Source organism: Culex quinquefasciatus, chromosome 1 (genome assembly GCF_015732765.1).
Source record: "Culex quinquefasciatus strain JHB chromosome 1, VPISU_Cqui_1.0_pri_paternal, whole genome shotgun sequence".
Classification (NCBI taxonomy): Eukaryota; Metazoa; Arthropoda; class Insecta; order Diptera; family Culicidae; genus Culex; species Culex quinquefasciatus.
This window is the reverse complement of record NC_051861.1, coordinates 36,694,971-36,710,440: the sequence shown is the minus strand read 5'-3', so window position 1 is coordinate 36,710,440 and position 15,470 is coordinate 36,694,971. Positions and strand designations below refer to the sequence as shown.

Below are 15,470 nucleotides of genomic sequence, written 5' to 3'. Positions count from 1 at the left end.
AAGCCCCCTGTTAAGGTCGTCTTGCAGGGTTACCAAGACCGTCCGATCGCCGACCTGAAGCGACACCTCTCGAACGCCGGAATAAAGCCACGAGATATAAAAGTGCTCTCGCGAAAGACAACCGTCACGGGTACGCATACTCGTACCTGTTGTACTTCGACCACGGCACCGTCAAGATCCAAGACCTGCGGCGGACTAAAACGTTGGACGGTTTTTGGGTAAACTGGCGGTTTTACACCAAGAACCCGACGGACGTAGCGCAATGCCACCGTTGCCAGAAATTTGGCCACGGCTCGCGGAACAGCAACCTCCGCTGCGTGAAGTGCGATGAGTCACACCTCTCGGAGGCGTGCGCACTGCCACGAATGGCGGACTTGGGAGACAAGGCAGAACAAACCAAGCCGCGCGTAAAGTGCGCGAACTGTGACGGCAACCATACCGGAAATTACCGCGGATGCGTCGCGCGCACGGCCTACCTCGAGGGGCAGGGAAAGAGGAAGAAGAAAGCAGCAGCGTCCCACTCTCCTCAGCGAAGTACGAGCGCAGCCGTTCCTGCAGTTGGGCAGCGTACGGTTCCAGCGGACAACCCAGCGATCCCTCCTGGATGGGGGCGTTCGTTTGCCAGCGTGGTCGCTGCCGGTAGCGGCGATGCGCCTATTGCCTCTTGATTTTTCGAGCCAACTTTGACGAAATAAAAATTGTACCAGCCTTATCTCTAACGAAAATTCCAGTTTAAATCATCCATTGCTTAAAGAAAGCGCCCCGTTAATGATGTTTAATCATTAGTGTGCAAAGACTACCACTCTACCTCAACCGTGAGTAAGGTGGGGGGTTGAAGAAAACCGTTTCCGCAGAGAAGATAAATCTTTCCCACTTGACCGAAGTTCCCTCTGCCACCAGCAACTGGTTGAACTTAACCCAGTTGATAGAGGGAGCATGTAATGCGCGTGCATTAACCCAGAAGTTGTTCGAAACGCAACTTTTAGACCATTGGTTTAAATTTTAAATTTATATGAGTTCTTTTTGAACAAAACAAACCTTAAAAATTTGTCGTGTATCAAAAAATCATTTTTGTCTAAGGGATACTTTCACTTTAAACACAAGCGTTGAATTAACGCTTAACGCGATGTTAAGTAATGTGCTCTATGTAAAGAGAGGGGTAAAAATATGCCAGCACCCAACCCCCCCCTTCGGTTAGTTAGTCACTACAACTAGGAGAGAAACAGCGCGGGACTTCTCCTCCGCTGTGCGTTGTGTGGCTGTGTTTGGAGGAAGTGTAAATGCTTAGCATTATAACTGCTAACGAGGGTAGAAGTAATTAAGAGGTCCTTCAACGGTGCTTCCGATGCAAGGATCGCGTGGTCTTGAGAAGGCAGGGGGGGAGGTGGTATTCTGTAGAACTTGTGTGACTAGAATATGAAACTCGTGCACCTTTGAATAGATGATTACAATGGAAGTTCAAGTCTTAAAAAAAACAAAATTCCAAAACTAAACAAAATTAGTCGATTAAATCCATTTTACCCCATTTTCCCCTAACAACACGCAATTTAATTGTGGGAGAAACAAAGGGAAGCTGAAGTGCACCCAAGTCCCTCAATTGATTCAACCCGCATCGAATGAGTGTCACTGAATAATGGAAATAGACTTTAACGAGAACGGTCCCCCCCCCCCCCTATTTTTACAACAGTTTATTTAAGGGTGAAACAACAAGTTGTACAAATGCGCCAACAAGAAGTTTCCACGCAAGAAAAGGGGTGAAATTTAATCACGCGTTTTATCTGCGAGTTGAAATAATTGATGCGTTCAAGGTCTGGCAAAACGTTTGAAAAGGACGATAAGGTGAAATGCTAACAAACCAGCAATATAATCTAAGCGTTTTAATCACCGTCAGTTCTGGCAGATTGACGTCATTTTTGACGGACAGTTCTGACGGGTTCTAGGGTGATTGTAATTGTTATTGTGCATAAGTGCTGACATGGCAGAAGCGCGAGCGTTCGGTGCACTAATTTGCATTACGCACTCGAAGGCATATTCTAGCTCGGGGTTGAATTCTCTGGGAATCAGCTGGTCGATTTTTCTTTCTAGTTTTGGTTTTAGTTGACATTAATAGGAATTATTTTTCCTAATGGTATTCAATTGGTAAGAAACCCAAAATAGTTCTAAGTTCAAAAACCTTTTTAAAAAGTACATAAATTTGAGGCAAAATAAATAAAAAGATACAAATTTGCTAAAAATTGATAGAAATTTGTGTCAGCGATCATTTCCCAAAACGACATTTGATCGCTGACACACAGCGCCTATCATGATCGTCATTGCTTTGCGACGGTCGGTGAACGTAAACACAAGGACGAAACGAACGAAAAATGAGAACCACTCAAGCAGCCGCCCGAACGAGAGAACGTTCTCTTTCTCTCGTTTTTGTGTCGCTCTTCCATGTGTTTGCTGCGTGGAGACAGAAGTCATATGATTGCGTTCACGGGAGAGATGATATGAGTGTAGGTAGAATGTCAAACGACCGTTCTCTGAGCGATTGTATTTCTAGACGTTTCCACATACAGAGATATGCTCCCGAAGTGAACCGAAACTGTCACCACTTTGAGGGGTGGCCAAGCAGCTACAAGGGCTAGTGAAACAAAAACAAAAGCAGTGAATGAAATAGAGCAATTCTGGTGATGAAACGTAAGTTGAAAATACAAAAATAGACAAGTTTGGGCCATAAGTAAAATATTTTATAATTTTTTTAAGATGTGATGTGTGATGTGTGATGTGTGCAATAAAAACATATTGTTTCAAGAAAATTTAAACAGGGCTGCGGAGTCGGGTCATATTTTGAACGACTCCGACTCCGACTCCGGCGCCGGCTTTCAGCTCCAACCGACTCCGGCCTACTAAGTTTAGCCGACTCCGACTCCAGATTTCAACAAATAGTTGACTCCGGCTCCAACTCCGACTCCGAAACCTTCTCAGTATTAAGAATTCCTAAAAAAATGTATGCATAACATTACTCACATGTTCAGTTCACACTTACGCGAATACCGTTAACCGGGGTGACATTGAAAAGTTGGATTTTTGTTTTGCAAAATGATAAATACGATTTTTTTTACAAACTGTTCGGGATGTCATTTTGAGCAACTTTTGTTTTACGAAAAAAATTACTTCTCTTTTTTTTTATTTTTTTCTTGTTTCATTTTTAGTATTTAAATTTGCATTTTTCATGTTAAGTTTATGTTTCTTTTTGATAGTTTTTGGTCTTTTCTACCACCTCATATCATTACCTTTTGCCTACCAAGTTGTTTTTTTTATGTTTTTACAGTCACTTTTTCATTTTTGCATGTTTTTAAAATTTGCCTCTATAGAAAGATACCATTATCATTAAAATTGTAAAAAAAGCACAGAGGCATAGTCTGGGACACTACAAAAATTACTGCAATCCTATTTTTACTTAAAATATAGGAAATGTTAGTTTAAAAACACAGCCAAAGTCGGACCCTAAAAAATGACATTTTTTCAAGTCACATAAAACAAGTTAAACTTCCAACCTATTTTTTTTTAAATTTGTAGAGTTTTTCTTTCCAATGCATTTTAAATATCAAAAATTGGTTGAAAATTAGTTTTTTGGCGAATTTTTAGATCGAAGCCCGCCTAACCGCAAAACGGACCGTACTATCGGATTCTTTGGACAATTTCACACAAAGAACAGCCATAGTAAGTTTTTATGTTACGAGTTCAAGCGTTATAGAAATTAAAATCAAAAATATCTTCAGATATAAGCGAATCCTCAGTAGAAAAAATTTCTCATTATATTTGGATTTTGTTGTTTGAATAATTTGAACCTCTTATTTAATTAACATGAAATTTACATTCATTTTATTAAAATTTTATAAACTAGCTAAACAAATAATAAACTTTTTTTCAAATCAAGCATTTAAAAAAAAGAAACCTAGTCTTCATGATCGATATGACATATAAAATCAATTTGCAGACATTTAGTAACTAAATAAACAGTTTTCATCGTAACTAGCTTTATTGAATTTATTTAAAAAGACGTACATAGACATTTAGTGCGTTCATCCCGGGAATTCCCGGGACAAAAATCCCGGGATTTTTCCAAAACCGGGAATTCCAGAATCCCGGGAATTTTCATAATTTGTCCCGGGAATTCCCGAAATTGAAAAAAAAACAAATTTTGGTCTGAAAATTCAAATTTTGTTGTAGAAATAGATGAACAGTCAAAAACATAGTAATCGATACGAACTTTAAAGCATTAAAATTTGTATTCGGCATATATCAGCTTTAATTTGACTGATAAGAGAAAATTGATTATAATTTAGTCATAGATCCGCAAAATGCCTGGCGCAATAAATATTTTCTATTTAATTTTTCGTATTTTTGAAGACTATTTACCATATTTATATTTATGATATTATAATTGAAAATAATCATCTTAAATTATTTTTCATTAAACTCCGGATTTTGGGGCAAGTAACGAAATAAGACAGCTATTTAAGAAAAAAAAATGCATCGTGTTTTGAATAACATTGGTTAAAACAGGAACAGAAAAAAAAAATAGTACACCGATTTCCAAATGTATTGCTCTGAAATCTCCTGTACCTTTTCAGCTTCTATTCCTGATTTTCCCTAGTTGACGGTAGTAACTTAAAGAGAATTATTAAAATATGTTTTATATAAAATAAAACTTTCAACAGTTATCTAAAATTTTGCATTGACTGTTTTTTTTTAAATATGAAGGACAATAGCTTATAGGAACTTTTTTTTTCAAAAAAAAAACTCTTGTGTTGTTGTCGTTTTTCGTTTTTGTAGATATTTTCAAAGAAATTTGTCTAGCTTTTCTAGTTATGGCATATATTAAAATATATAGAAGAAATTTATTTATAAAACGCTTATTTAATATAACATTGAAAATTTAAATTTGAACTTTTTTTAAATAAAAAAAAAACAATTTTTATTTCTTTTAAGTTATTTAAAAACTGTCGTCCTTGTTTAGATTGAAGTGTAGATTGTCACCAATTATTATTATTGAGCTTGAAAACATATCAAATATTATGAAAACATACATTTTATGACTGCTTAAAAAATTTCCCGGGATCCCGGGAATTCCCGGGATTTAAAAAATATGTTTCCCGTTTCCCGGGAAATTCAAAACCCGGGAAAATTGGACGCCCTATAGACATTGTGTGATTCATGAGGAAATTCTTACCGGTTGAATTGAAATTCTGTCAATGTCATCAAGATTTATAGTATTAAAAAAATGATTTGTTCAACGATATTATTTAAGGAACAACACTGCCCAACGTCCGGCCCCGCGGGCCGGATCCGGTCCCTGAAGCCATTTCATCCGGCCCGCGACGGCTTTTCAAATTAGTTCTATGACTTCATAAGGCTGCTTATGAAGTATTAAATAAATAAAAATATTGTCTGAATTAAAAAAAAAAAGCTTGAGATCAAATTTTAACATATTATAAGAACATTCTTCATTTTTGAATTTAATTTTTATAATTTTTATATGGATATTTTTTAACGGAAAAATTGTGCAGGAAAACAAAATTATCCATTTTGTAAAATTGTGAAATTTATGAAAAAACTTGGATTGTTGTCTTAAAATTTACAAAAAGAAACTAAATGTTATTTCTTTCAGTTTTGACTTTGTTTACTTCAAATTGATTTTTTTTCTATTTTCTTTTGTTTAATTAATAAGAGCATGAGCATGAGCATGAGCATGAGCATGAGAGACCACCCATGGTTGTCCTTCTCCGTTGCTGAACAGGACCGTAATATCAATACATCAATATCAATACAACCATAGATTATTAATCAAGTAGATGTCCCACTTGGAAGTTGCTCCATATACTCAGTTGGCGACACCCCTTCAGCGCTCTGCGCGCCACCACAGTCAAGTTACAGGTACTAAATTGCTAAACAAAATCGTAGTACTCTATGACTTTCGAAAAGATTGTTGACAAATGTCACTCTTTTTGTGAAAAAATCGTGATGGTAGCTGCGAGCGAGATTCACCGGACGCAAAATGTCCTCGAGAGGCGTAAATATGGTCCAGAAATCAACACCAATGGTGCCAAAATATGGTGCAAAAATATGGTGCCAATGGCCGGTGCGACCACCGGAAAAGAAACCAGAGTTGTTCAGCAAGCCAACTACCCGCACTAATACGGTCAAGCAACTTGATTTGACGACCATTTGTCGGATGATGAATTGGACAAGAAGTAACCGGTGTCCAACGTTTCGCCGATCACAGGAGTTCATAGCGTTGAAGGGTTGATACGCGAAGGACCGGAGGCTGAAGGCGAAAATAACGATAAAGTGAAACCACCGATTCCCTGGACGATAAGGCTGCTATCCGCGGTTCTCACCTCCTCTGTCGTGGGCTCAACAACTTAACCCATCCTCGTTCTTGGCGGAGAACTATTCTATCCTCGATCCTATCCCAGTTCTCCACCAAGTTGTTCTGAAATCGTTAACAAATGTGTACTTCAATAATAATAAGAAAGCGTGTTTTTTTTATTTTCTCTAATTTTAATTATACATTAATCTTCATTGTGCTGTAATGCTGGAACATAACACGTATGACTTTATACACTGTTTCAAAACGGGCCTAAGGAGAACCGTAAGAGAAGCTTCCATGATGGAGATCAGCATTTTCGTTGTCGAGAACTGGTTTGTGTCTGTTCAGGCATAGTTGTAAGCATCCGGTTTACTGCTTCCGAATCCAATGAAGTTCCGTTTTCACCGTCACCATGGTCATCTTTCCGGGAAATCACGAGGCTGTGAAAAACAAAAGTAGCTTTTAAATGAAGGATTTTTATGTTTATCTTTGTTACATTTACCTGCCTTATAAATATATTTAACATGAGCAAAGCATGTTAAATATTAATTCATGTGTTTTCACAACGAACCGGTTGCCTAATCAATTAGCGGACTAGATTTTTTCCAACACGATCAAACATTTGCAAAGTCATGAGAGTTTTGACATTTCTTGGAAACAGCAGTTGCTAGTCGAAAGTTGCTTGGATATACCCACTGAGCATTGAACTGAAACTGGGGAAGATTTTTTTTCAAACATTTCCAAAGGGTAGGTTAGTACCTGTGAATTGCCACCAGGTGTAAATTTGGCGTGGCGGTAGTGTCGCCAGCCCCAACAACGGAGTGGCGTATCTATATATATTAAGTCTATGATACAACCGACCATACGCTTAAACGATCTAATGGTGTTTCTCTTATCAACAGCATGTATGAATGCGCTGAAAAGATAAAACATCAAGATCATTAAAACTAGATCTAGAGCAAATAGGTAACAGTCGTTGGCCACCAACGGCGCCCGCCATGTCAGTTTGTAGATCTCGGGGGATTGGGACGGGAATGTTAGTTAGCACAGGTTGCTACAAAAGGTGGGTTCTATACGATATCCACACCCCCACGTGTGCCGGAAAACTACTTCTACTTGGGATTTTGTTAGTGGGTAAGGGTAATGGCCAGGATTCAACATAGAGGATGATGATGCGACCCAATAATCAATAATTTTTGTTTAATGGTGTGATGTATTATGCATTCTCAAGGCAAACAGTCGGAAGATGCGGATGAGACTATTCCCGGTTATTTGATGTTGAGTTTAGCATAAATGATTCAATCTTAGACAGCCGGCTGTGGAAAGATCAAACCAACTAAAATGCGAAAACGCGAAACCGCCCGGACCGAAAAACACACACAATCGGAGGGACAACAAAGACGGAAACGGCAACGAAAATCCTGCGTGATTACCGCGACGCGCACCGTTCAAATTCTCCAAGGCAACTGTCAAACTTCACGAAATCGCCCGGACCGAAATACACTCACAATCGGGGGGACAAGAGAGACGGAAACGGCATCGAAAATCCTGCGAGATGACCGCGACGCGCACCGTTCAAATTCTCTTAAAGAGGAAAAATTTATTAATATAAACATCAAACCGAAAAACTATTTAATATGTTAGAAAGAGCTAATTTAGCCGACGGTAATGCAAAAAAACTCACGTCCCCGAGAGATATCGCGCTCCGCGGTGAAAATCATTCGAATATACGATAAAACGCGACTTTTCGTGGGGGTATTCCGTACCGTGATTTTTCGTGCGCTTCCTTAAAAATGCTGCAAAAAATGTTTTATCATATTCATACCTTAACAACATTTTTTTTCTCACACACATGCCATTTGATGAGCCGGATCAATAAATATATTCCTATCATAGAACATTCATGGAAATAAAATGTTAAGAATGTGCAATTGTTGTTCACAATTAATTAAAATAAAATAAAGAAAAATTCTTTTTGGGCAGAAAATCAAACTTTACGTCAAGAATTGTTTATATATTATGAATTATCGATAAATTTGAAAATTTTTAATGTTTGGCATCACTGATCAGTTGATCCGGCTCAACTTTTGGACACACACTCACACTCACATATAAAATATTCCTATTGGAATTTTCTCACCGGATTTAAGCACTTGATGATGATTCATCTCAGAAGATCGGCGACACCCGAATACCAGCACCTGGAGCCAGCTGCCAAACCTGCGTCCTAATGTTCGGCAACTGCAACACGAAGCTCGGCGCTCTTCCTCATACCGCCGCACAAAGAGCCCCCGTCTACCCCTCGGATGGTTGGAGTCATCGACTGGCCAACACCATTACACTTACAATCTGTCTGTGCTTGTCTCTTAGCACGACTACACACACTCTCTCTTTTAGACAGGCAGAGACTGCACACAAACGCATATTCGCTCCTTCTGCTCTTATTTTCTCTTGTTTAATTAATAAGTAAGCAAAACTTATGTATTTTCCAGAACAACTTTTAAGTGATAAAGTTTTTAAAAAAGCTTAAAAAATCAAATTAATCATACTGAAAATAGATTCTTGCAAATATTTTAAAAATATAAAGAAATTTATCAAAAACTTCAAAAAATTGCAACAATCATTGAAATTTTAATGTTTGTTTTATAAAAAAAAATATATCAAGGTATTTAATTGCAATCGTCAAAAACAATATCTATACAATTTCAAACAAACAAAAATTAAAATAAGTCAAATAAACACATTTTTAAATTTTATCTTTTTTTTTCATTCTTAAAACAAAATATATGAATCATATTTGCAACACTAGTTCTGTATGTATTTAATTTAGAAGAACCCAATCATAAGAAAATTGAAAAAAAATTGTGTTTACTTTTTCAACTTTTATCAAATATCAGTTCCGTCCCGCCACTGCTTCTGAAATATCAGATCTGGCCCGCAGGGCCAAAAGGTTGGGCACCCCTGATTTACAGAAACAGAGGCACTGTCACCTGGCTCGCATCGGATCAACTATTTCAACCATGTTTTGCCCAATATTTTGATAGCTCTTATTGGAATCGGTATTAACAGTACAGAACAACACAGAAAAATTTAATGTTGATTAGGCTGTGGGTCTCGTGGCGCAGGGGTAGCGGCTTCGGCTGCCGATCCCGATGATGCTATGAGACGCGGGTTCGATTCCCGCCTTATCCACTGAGCTTCTATCGGATGGTGAAGTAAAACGTCGGTCCCGGTTTCTCCTGTCTCGTCAGAGGCGCTGGAGCAGAAATCCCACGTTAGAGGAAGGCCATGCCCCGGGGGGCGTAGTGCCAATAGTTTCGTTTTTTTTTTTAGGCTGCTTTAACAATTGCATTACATTAGATTACATTTAATGATTTTTCCAATGCTATAATGCATCACAAATTTGAAAATTAATGTTTTTTACACATGAAAAAACATGGTAATATTACATATAAAAAGGGGTACAGCTTTTATGTCAGAAAAAAGCTTTAATTTTTCCTCTGATAATGTATAAATTTACATCTGGCAGACGCTAGGAAAAAATATCTGTAATCCTAAAAAAAATATCAAACCGGCGATAGTTATATCTAGCTTACTAAGTCCGCGTCCCAACCCGCACGGCCAACTCGCCGCTGAGAAAACAGGACTATCAAAGCCAATGTAACTCTAAGTACCGTATATGCAGTAAATACAGTATTCAATGTACGGAGCACATCGAGGTAGATTGGCTTACACATTATTAGAGGTAAAATTAAAGCTTTTTTTCTGGCTTAAAAGATTTACCTCTTTTTAGATGTAATTTTACCATGTTTTTTTACTGTGTATAGTTATTAGGGTGTTTCATCCAAACAAAAAAGTTCTCAGAATCAGGCAAACCGAGGTTCCCCTAGTAGAGGATACCCATTGGGACTCTCATGCCAAATATCAGCCCATTTGGTTGAGAATTGGCCTGTCCCCAGCGGTTTAAAGTTTACATGTAAATTACTATGAGATTTTTATGCTTTTCGTTCAATCGTTCCTACAGGTCTGGGGACAACATGGATTCACTCGGAATAAAGACAGGTGTGTAGGGGATGGCCCAATGAACAAATTCCAGAAGGAATTAGGGATGTCCATTCTGTCCCCAAGGTGCGCATTGGATCGACGTCCGGTGTCTCCAGAATCAACGATTCACCCTTCAAATGTACGCATTGTCCCTAGTATGCTGTGACGGCAAGGTGAAAATTACGACGCCCCATGTCAGACGTTGAACACGTGGCAGAGCATACACTCAAGTTTTGGCTCAGAAACATTCTTTAAAGTAATAAAATTACAATTATTGATGTTCCTATAACAATTTGAACTATTCTAAATAATGTAACATGATGATTTTGTAAAAATAATGCAATCGATGCTTCTCCACGTGTTCAACGTCTGACATGGGGCGTCGTAATTTTCACCTTGCCGTCACAGCATACTAGGGACAATGCGTACATTTGAAGGGTGAATCGTTGATTCTGGAGACACCGGACGTCGATCCAATGCGCACCTTGGGGACAGAATGGACATCCCTAATTCCTTCTGGAATTTGTTCATTGGACCATCCCCTACACACCTGTCTTTATTCCGAGTGAATCCATGTTGTCCCCAGACCTGTAGGAACGATTGAACGAAAAGCATAAAAATCCCATAGTAATTTACATGTAAACTTTAAACCGCTGGGGACAGGCCAATTCTCAACCAAATGGGCTGATATTTGGCATGAGAGTCCCAATGGGCATCCTCTACAAGGGGAACCTCGGTTTGCCTGATTCTGAGAACTTTTTTGTTTGGATGAAACACCCTAATAGTTATGCTTTGTTCTAATCCAGAGTTTTTTTTTTTTTTTTGAAAGCTATTGTGCTATTGCTGTTTCACATGTGTAAAGGACCATATATAAAAAATCAAGAAATCTTCAATCATCCAGAGATTTACCTTCCCCCACGCACATGGCATTACGATTATTGCAGCAATGCATAAACATTGCACCTCTTTGAATGGGGGTGGCTGCTTGTGGGGCAAGTACTTCGATCACCGTGTTTCTCGGATGCAAACGCGGTTAAGGATATACACTTCATCGAATGTAAATTATTTGCTTTGGTGGAGGAGACGATACTTCAAAGGGGGCAGAGGAGAAGGGCTGACACGTGTGCGGTTTGGCCGGGCTTAATTGCACGTGGAATATTGCATGAGTTAAGATGCGGTTCTTGAAGATGTAGTCTATACTTTATCTACCACAATTTTAAAGATATTTTCCAACACTTACCCTGTAATTGATCGGCCACTGCCAGGGTCGGCTCGTAACTTCCCCCTCCTTGGGCTTCAACCCCGAATTGCCCTGCAGCATGACGGCGTGCGACTCGAAGAACCGACTTAGGAAGCCAGGTGCGTACACTTGAAAGTTTACGCTCGGCACTAAAGCATAAACACAAAAGATACTAATTAAATCCCAGCGGGAGCAATAACCCACACCCTCCCCTTTAGCTGCCTTACATTTGTCAAACTGGTTGTCCTCCACGTTCCACACGGCGGCCCGGTCCCGGATGTTCGGATTGCATGTGACCTCCTGCTGCTCGAAGCCCCACTTCGGCAGTTGCTGCAATAAAGTTTCAAACGCATTAATTTAACTTCTCGTTCACAAATTCAAAAAAGTCGCCAATTTTACCTTGGTCGTGGTCGTCAGCACGCACCGTTCGATGTAATGGTACAGCACCAGCCGGCTCGTTACGGTTTCTACAACGTCTCCATCGCGCCCACCCAGGATTCGAACCTGCCACACGTCGTTCGAGTCACCGACACCGGTCTGGGAAACGGTTTGTGGGATAGAAAAAGGGGAAAGGGAGAGATAAAATCGAGTAAGTGTTTTATTTTGGTAAGTTAAGTCCACTTTATCCAGGCGTTTGTATGGTGGTAAGGGGGGTGTATTAGCTAAGCCAGCTATAATTTTATGGCATGAAAATTTGATTTTTTTTTATATCAAACAAATATTAATCTTCAGGTTGCTAAATTCCTGGAAACAATTTATTATATTTTTGACGTAACTTGATATTGAACTTTGAAAAAATATCTCGAATTTCACAGCCGCTGCACATCATTTGCAGAAGGTGATTTTAGCGAATTGCAGACTGGATTTCGCCATGTGATGTGATGATTGACATAATCCAAGTTTCTTAGTATTTGATAATTGGAAATATAACACAATTCTACCTAAACCAGATTCTCACCACAATGATAGCCATCCGTTGCGGGCCGCTTTGGGATTATGAAGACGGGAAATGATGATGCTCCACTTTTTTTAAGGGGATAAGCGAAAATCTCCGCGGTATCCCCAAATAAGCTACACATGGAGTTGGATGGATTTTGGGAAGGTTTTGAAATAGCTAGAATTTCACAGTCAGAAAAAAAGTGTCTAAATGAAATGAATACTTATTTTCAACGTAGGGTAGAGTAGTCATCAATGAGACACGGGGAACAATAATAAAACGGCTCTTACAAGTCGTAGTTTCAACCAATTATAGGGTCATATTTGGGGAAAAAGTGTGTCTACTAGATACACTCTGCCATATTAGTGGCTTTGTTCATGGATGTTCCCTTGAAAAGTTATTTATCAATATTTGATTTTGGGGTGTTAAAAAAATATGAACACAAAATATGTTTTCGCATGTAGGCTGCCAAAACTAAAATTTCAAAATTTATTGTATACCCAGAATCTAGAGCTGTCTCATTGTTCCCCACTCCTTTCAGCCCATGGGTAACAATGAGACAGTTAAATTTTTCCTCATTAAACTTTTCAAAATCACCGCCCTCTTTTTTGACGACTTTCTAAAAAACTTTTTTTTCTTTTAATCATAACTTTGCAAATACTTAAGCAAAAGGCTTTCTACATGTTGCATTTTATAGAAAATAGTCCAAGGAATTTGATAATAGTAGTTTATGCAACAAGTTGCAAAAAGAAGATTTTTTCAGCACGGTACATTTATCCAACGAGGTTCACCGAGTTGGATAAATACAAAGAGTGCTGAAAAAAACAAGTTTTGCATTGAGTTTCATACAACATTTTTTGCAATTCCAAAAAACACACACTGAGTGAATTTTTATGTCAAATTTTCATGTATTTTGTCAATAAATCGTGTAAATCAAAAAAATGTTGAAAAGTGTTACTTTTCGAAACAAGTGCTGAAATGTTCAACTTTTCAGCACCCATTTGAGTGCTGAAAAGTAGAACTTTTCAGCATTTATTTTGAAAAGTGTTGCTATTCGATTCTGATATTTTTGGTACAGAAAAGTAGGCTATTTCGTCGTTCAAGAATGACAGGAAAAGTAAGTAGTTTCACGACAGAATTGCAAAAAAATACATTTTTAAACCTTAAATGCCCACTTATATTAGGGTAATTCTCCACCAACTCACACAGTAGTTGCCCCGTCCGTTTTTTGATATCTTGTGACGGAGGGGCGGTACGACCCCTTACATTTTTGAACATGTGAAAAAAGAGGTGTTTTCAATAATTTGCAGCCTGAAACGGTGATGAGATAGAAATTTTGTGTCAAAGGGACTTTTATGTAAAACTAGACGCCCGATTTGATGGCGTACTCAGAACTCCGAAAAAACGTATTTTTCATCGAAAAAAAAACTAAAAAAGTTTTGAAAATTCTCCCATTTTCCGTTACTCGACTGTAAAAATTTTTGGAACTTGTCATTTTATGGAAAATTTAATGTATATTTCGAATCTACATTGACTCAGAAGGGTCATTTTTTCATCTAGAACAAAATTTTTAATTTTAAAATTTCGTGTTTTTTCTAACTTTGCAGGGTTATTTTTAAGAGTGTAACAATGTTCTACAAAGTTGTAGAGCAGACAGTTACAAAAATTTTGATATGTAGACATAAAGGGTTTGCTTAAAAACATCACGAGTTATCGCGATTTTACGAAAAAAAGTTTTGAAAAAGTTGGTCGTTATCGATCATGGCTGTTCATGATCACCCGCGACAGACAAGGACGACGAAACAAAGAGAAACGCGAAAAGTAACTTTTTCAAAACTTTTTTTTCGTAAAGTCACGATAACTCGTGATGTTTTTAAGCAAACCCCTTATGTATTTATATCCATTTTTTTAAATTGTCTGCTCTACAACTTTGTAGAACATTGCTACACTCTTAAAAATAACCCTGCAAAATGACCCTTCTGGGTCAATGTAGATTCGAAAAGTACATTAAATTTCCCATAAAATGACATATTCCAAAAAATTTTACAGTCGAGTAACGGAAAATGGGAGAATTTTAAAAAACTTTTTAATGTTTTTTTCGATGAAAATTACGTTTTTTCGGAATTCTTTAGACGCCATCAAATCGGGCGTCTAATTTTACATAAAAGTCCCTTTGACACTAAATTTCTATCTCATCACCGTTTCAGGCTGCAAATTATTGAAAAATACCTCTTTTTTCGCATGTTCATAAATGGAAGGGGTCGTACCGCCCCTCCGTCACGAGATATCAAAAAACGAACCTACCCCTTAGGACAAAGTTTCACGCAAATCGAAGAGTGGTCGGGGCAACTTTTCCCGATTTCGTGTGAGTTGGTAGAGAATTACCCATTATATTTAAACGTTTTAAGTATTAAAATTCAGTTTTGACCAATTCCTTATATTTTTATTTGTTTTATTTTACCACCATCGTGTTCCCCGGACAATTTTACATAATAATAAATGTAGACATCAAACTCAAATTAACAGTTGGCAAGATACAGCGATTTTACTGAAAAAAGTTTAATTTTACGCAGCACTCGGAACAACAAAAAGGGATGAATCCCGCACAGTTCGGTTTTTACTTGTGAGAAACTTATTTCGGGTTTGAATTCATAGGACAGAGTGCAGCGCAAAATCAAACTTTTTTCAGTAAAATCGCTGTATCTCGCCAATAGTTCATTTTAGTTTGAGGTCTACATTGATTATTATGTAGAATTGTCCGGGGAACACGATGGTGGTAAAATAAAACATATGAAAATATAAGAAATTGGTCAAAACTGAATTTTTATACTTAAAACGTTAACATGTAATATTTGTGGGCATTTAAGGGTTAGAAATTTATTTTTATCGTA

The 15,470-nt window shown here is 37.9% G+C and overlaps 1 protein-coding gene across 1 annotated transcript in view; it reads right to left on the bottom strand.

The window, feature by feature from the left end:
- The window catches only part of LOC6047770 (protein O-mannosyl-transferase 2), a 62,984-nt gene that overhangs the window by 38,697 nt on the left and 8,817 nt on the right, over window positions 1–15,470 (bottom strand). The window contains exons 4-6 of the mRNA XM_038260366.1: window positions 12,042–12,179; window positions 11,870–11,972; window positions 11,643–11,791 (exon numbers count right to left, since the gene is read on the bottom strand). Of these exons, the coding sequence (XP_038116294.1) occupies window positions 11,643–11,791; window positions 11,870–11,972; window positions 12,042–12,179 (390 nt within the window). The remainder of the gene's footprint in view (window positions 1–11,642; window positions 11,792–11,869; window positions 11,973–12,041; window positions 12,180–15,470) is intronic.